The sequence below is a fragment of the Sardina pilchardus genome, chromosome 20 (genome assembly GCF_963854185.1).
Source record: "Sardina pilchardus chromosome 20, fSarPil1.1, whole genome shotgun sequence".
Classification (NCBI taxonomy): Eukaryota; Metazoa; Chordata; class Actinopteri; order Clupeiformes; family Clupeidae; genus Sardina; species Sardina pilchardus.
In genome coordinates, this window is record NC_085013.1 from 14,221,368 (window position 1) to 14,225,854 (window position 4,487).

General features: G+C 49.1%; 1 protein-coding gene across 1 annotated transcript in view; it reads left to right on the forward strand.

Moving 5' to 3' along the window:
* dlgap2a (discs, large (Drosophila) homolog-associated protein 2a) overlaps nt 1-4,144 on the forward strand; it is a 158,979-nt gene extending 154,835 nt beyond the window's left edge. Inside the window, exons 18-19 of the mRNA XM_062523513.1 lie at nt 3,353-3,523; nt 3,935-4,144. Coding sequence (XP_062379497.1) covers nt 3,353-3,523; nt 3,935-4,144 — 381 coding nt within the window. The remainder of the gene's footprint in view (nt 1-3,352; nt 3,524-3,934) is intronic.
* Nucleotides 4,145-4,487: the final 343 nt, after the last annotated feature.

The following is a 4,487-nucleotide window of genomic DNA, read 5'->3' on the forward strand; positions in this document are numbered from 1 at the left end:
ATAGAGTGGTAGAAATGTTCTTTGTAAAGCAGCATGCGATTGCAATTATGTGGTGTTTAGCAGTCTTGGTACAGTAGCTTTAATAGAACATTACAACCACACCGTCACGACGCAAGAGATGAAAAAAGCAAAGTACAAAATGAATGTTGATCTGGACTCACAATCTCTACCAAGTGACCAAACGTCCATCCTTTTGATGCTTGTTGTATCATGTCTGTCTCCAGCACTTAGGGCTGGCATGCCGAATGTGGAGGGTGAACTACAATCATTCATGTGTTCATGGTTTATGAAGGGTCTGGACTGATCTCCCCTGTGCGTTTTGCAAACCAAGTTTACCCCTTCCTCCTTCAGCCTAGCCAAATAAGCCATATCTTAAATTGGACCTGTCTAGAATTGAGACAAATTGAATGGCCATTTTTTTGCCCTCAGCAGCAAAAAAAGGCTTGTTCAGATAGGCTTAAAAGTGCATGGGTCATGTAGTCTGTGAACATAAACACTTAAATTGAGTTCTCCTGCCCTTTCCTTTTTCAACTCCGAAGAGACGCCTCAGTCTGAAAATCTTACATAACGCATGGGGTCTCTGAGCTTGTGAGTTTCCTCTATTCACAAAGGCGTCTGTGAATAACATTGCAAACACTTTCAAAACACGGATTTCGGTCGATTTCAAAAAGTGACGTTGGCAAATAAGAGGCTTAGGAAGTTGTCTAATTATGTTTGCCTTGGGCTGTCATGCGTTTTTTCTCTCTCTCTCTCTTAGAGAAATCCCCGACAGCCAACTTTCACCAGTTGTTTCTTTCAAACGCTTTCACTCCTTCACTCCCGCATTCTCTCTCTCTCTCTCTCTCTCTCTCTCTTTTTCTCAAACATACTCTTTCTCATTCACTTGCACACATACGCACATACGCACATACACACACACACACACACACACACACACACACACACACACACACACACACACACACACACACACACACACACACACACACACACAGATCTATACATATACAAACACACACACACACACAAACACACACACTGACTTGCTTTCTCAAAGTATATGTATTTGAACTCTCCAGAGGTGCCTGGGGGATTAAGCGCAGTGCTGACGTCGTGGTAGCTTCAACTTTTCCCAGCATTCTTGAGCATGTCAGCAGGAGCTGTCAGAGCTAAGAGGGAGTGTCAGCTTATGTCACCCAATACAGAAAGGTCAGGGGTCACTCCATGAGCCGCAGACTCCGATGGCAGAGGTCTCTGAGCAGGGCAGGGCTGGCTGGGTCGGTGGTGGACAGGCCCGTAGCTATAATCTCCATGACCGCTCCATGACTGTTTATAGCTTACTTTCCACCGGTCAGATCAGCCGCACAAAATACTGTGGAAGCTTTAGCGCTAAAGCTAGCCAAAGGGCACAACCCCCACAACATACTGAATGGCACAAATCACAGGGGCAGGGGGGAGCGTCAGCACTTTTGTTCCGTGAGTTTGTAAGGTTATCATACCAAACACAGGTGTCCGCTAAAATGTTTATATATTGTGCCTGTTAGTGATATTTAAAATGCTCTAGATAAATAAATACCTTTTTGAATTCTCATAAAAGCCATCCAGTTTTATATTCATAGAGCACTGTTGGGAGAGCTTGTATTCAGCGCTCCGCTGTGTGATTTAATGAAAGTCCCACACAGTGGCACTTTCACAGGCTGTGCAGATGGAGAGGCTCCTGGAATAATAGACCCATCAAAGCTCCCAAATTTATTTGTCCGCACAGGCCCGATGATACCCCCCCCCCACCGCATGAATCACGTCACACGCACCTCAGAAACGGCGATTTATGCTAAATGCACGCTCTCGCTAACAGATCTATGTCCCAGTGTATAGTGTAGACCAGGGCCCCCATGACCCCAGGGTACTGTGTCCCTCAGCCTAAATGTCAATGCAGTTCCAATTTCCCCCCCTCTCCGTTTCGGCCACTGAGAGGTCAGTCTCTTCCCATTCTCTCCTCTTCTCCCATCAGTATTCGCCGCTCGCTCTCCCGTATCTATTCGCCCGGTGAATTGGCCTGAACTCTCCTCAGATCGGATGCGATGGTCCTTTGGTAAAGGTTTGGGTGCAGCGCATGAATGAGAATGCCTCTGAAGGCAGCACTGCAGCAAAACCCCCCCAAACTTGCTGCTGCCTGTCTCGGCTCCTTGAAGTGCCTGTCGGACAGGACCCTTTGTGTCATGCATTCTGAGCAGTGGATCCAACCTAAACCGCCTGTCCTTCCGTCTCTCTCTCTCTCTCTCTCTCTCTTTCTGTCTCTCTCTCTCTCTCTCTCTCTCTGTCTCTCTCTCTCTCTTTCTCCCTGACACTCCCTGACTCCATTCCTAATTCGCTGCGACTGTTGTTGATTGTGGGGGATATTGTCATGCGTTGCCGCAGCGCCATACGTGCCACAGATAAGATGGAGGGAATAATGAAGTGGCAAATAGGCTGGAGACGCCGTGGCGGCCCGCCACTCTGCATACCAAGAGAGAGCCGAGCCCACGAGAGATAGCGAGATAGCGAGATGCCTCGGCTCGGCGTGCTTGTTTTGTCTGATTTGGACATCTGCTGACCAAAGGATCCCTGTCATCTTTGAACGAGTCTACTTCAAGCTCATGAAACCTCCCGTTAGCCTTGGGAATCAAGCGCTGTTTGAAAAAAAAACAAAAAAAGGGGGTGTTAAATTTTTTATGGAGCTCAGCCAACCCCTCCCGGTGACCTCAATGTGTGTTTCATAGAATAAGAGCTTAACTTACAATTCATCTGTGGGAAAGTGACCTTCAGTTCTCCAAGAGTTGGCAGTGGGAGGTGATTTGAATCGACAATATTCCTCCAGTCTGCGTTTGTACTCATCAAGTGGCAGATGGGGCCACCTAGAGGGATATGACAGAGATGCAAGGCAGCAAGGAGATGTTTCATAACATGCACATACACAAACACACACACACCCACACACACACACACACACACACACACATTTTGCATTGCGTTAAAATCATGGCATTCTCTTTTATTCTATGTATTTTGACTTAGTTCATATTTAGCTAGTGTTAATGTTACAGTTCTACTGGTAAACTGAGCTCTACTGGCAAATGTCCTAATCTCTTATTGTCTGCGTTCAGATCTCGTGATATTTTACACGGCCAAATAGCAGTCACAGTGAGCATGTCTGTCAGCATATTGTCCCCTTGCACACTGAACTGCTAACCCTGTCATGCCCTTAGCAAGAAGGCCACTCCCTGTGTGTCCATGTCATGTTTATACTCCGCGGTCATTGCTGTGTGTGTGGAGTCCAGCGGTCTGACCGCTGTGCCATGCTCTGCCCCCTCAGGACCCCAGTGCCATGCCCAGACCAACCTCTCAGGACCTGGCCGGATTCTGGGACCTCCTTCAGCTCTCCATCGACGACGTCACCTCCAAGTTCGACGAGCTCCAGCGGATCAAGAGCAACGGCTGGAGGCCTGTCGAGAGCCCGGAGAAGAAGGTGTGTGCAGAAGACTGGGTAAACCAAAGCTCATGACTTATCTCTGTGTCTCTGTCTGTGCGCCGTGGTAAACAAAAGCTCATGACTTATCTGTGTGTCTCTGTCTGTGCGCCGTGGCTGCTGGAGGAGTTGTTGACATCATATCCTGCGCTGCTCCATTAAAAGATCCAAATGAAATAGATTAAAATAAAAGCAGCTTTGCGGTTTTATACGGAACCTGTGATGCATTCATTTGAGACTCTGTTTTCTGCTCTGTCTCCATTGCGTGTCCGTTTTCCGTGTTCCCTTGTCTCTCCTCGTCTCGCTTGTCTGTTCTCCTTCTCCCTTTCTCTCCCCTTTTCTCTTCTTCCTCCTCTTTTCTCTGTGTAATTCATTTCTCCCTCTGTCTTCCTGTCCCCCTTCCATGTCCTGTGCTCTTGCGTTTTGGAGCAGTTGCCACCTCCTGTACCAAAGAAGATCCTGCGAGCGAGGAGCGGCGTGACGCGGGAGAAGTCCCTGGACCTGCCCGACCGCCAGCGGCAGGAGGCGCGGCGCCGGCTCATGGCCGCCAAGCGGGCGGCGTCCTTCCGGCAGAACTCCGTGTCGGAGCGCGCGGACAGCATCGAGATCTACATCCCCGAGGCCCAGACGCGACTCTGAGGGCGTGGGGGGACGAGCGGGTGGGGTTGGGGGAAGGGGTCAGGGAGGGGTGGACTGGCAGGAAGGGGGGAGGGCAGAGGATGGGCATCTCTCCACACACACTCTCACACACACTCCCCCATCTGCGGCACCCCGGTCAGCTCTCCCCCTCTGTGTCTTTGCCAGCCTCCTTGTCCTTATTTCAGGCTGCTCTCACTGTTCCAGCTCCTCTTCCTCCCCTCCATCCCGTGCAATCTGTTAATATGGTTCATCTTCAGACGTTAGGGGAAAAAAGTACTAAATGTGCCATAGCCGATAGTTCTACTTTTTTTGATTTTATTGCATTTTATTTTTCGCGAGAGGT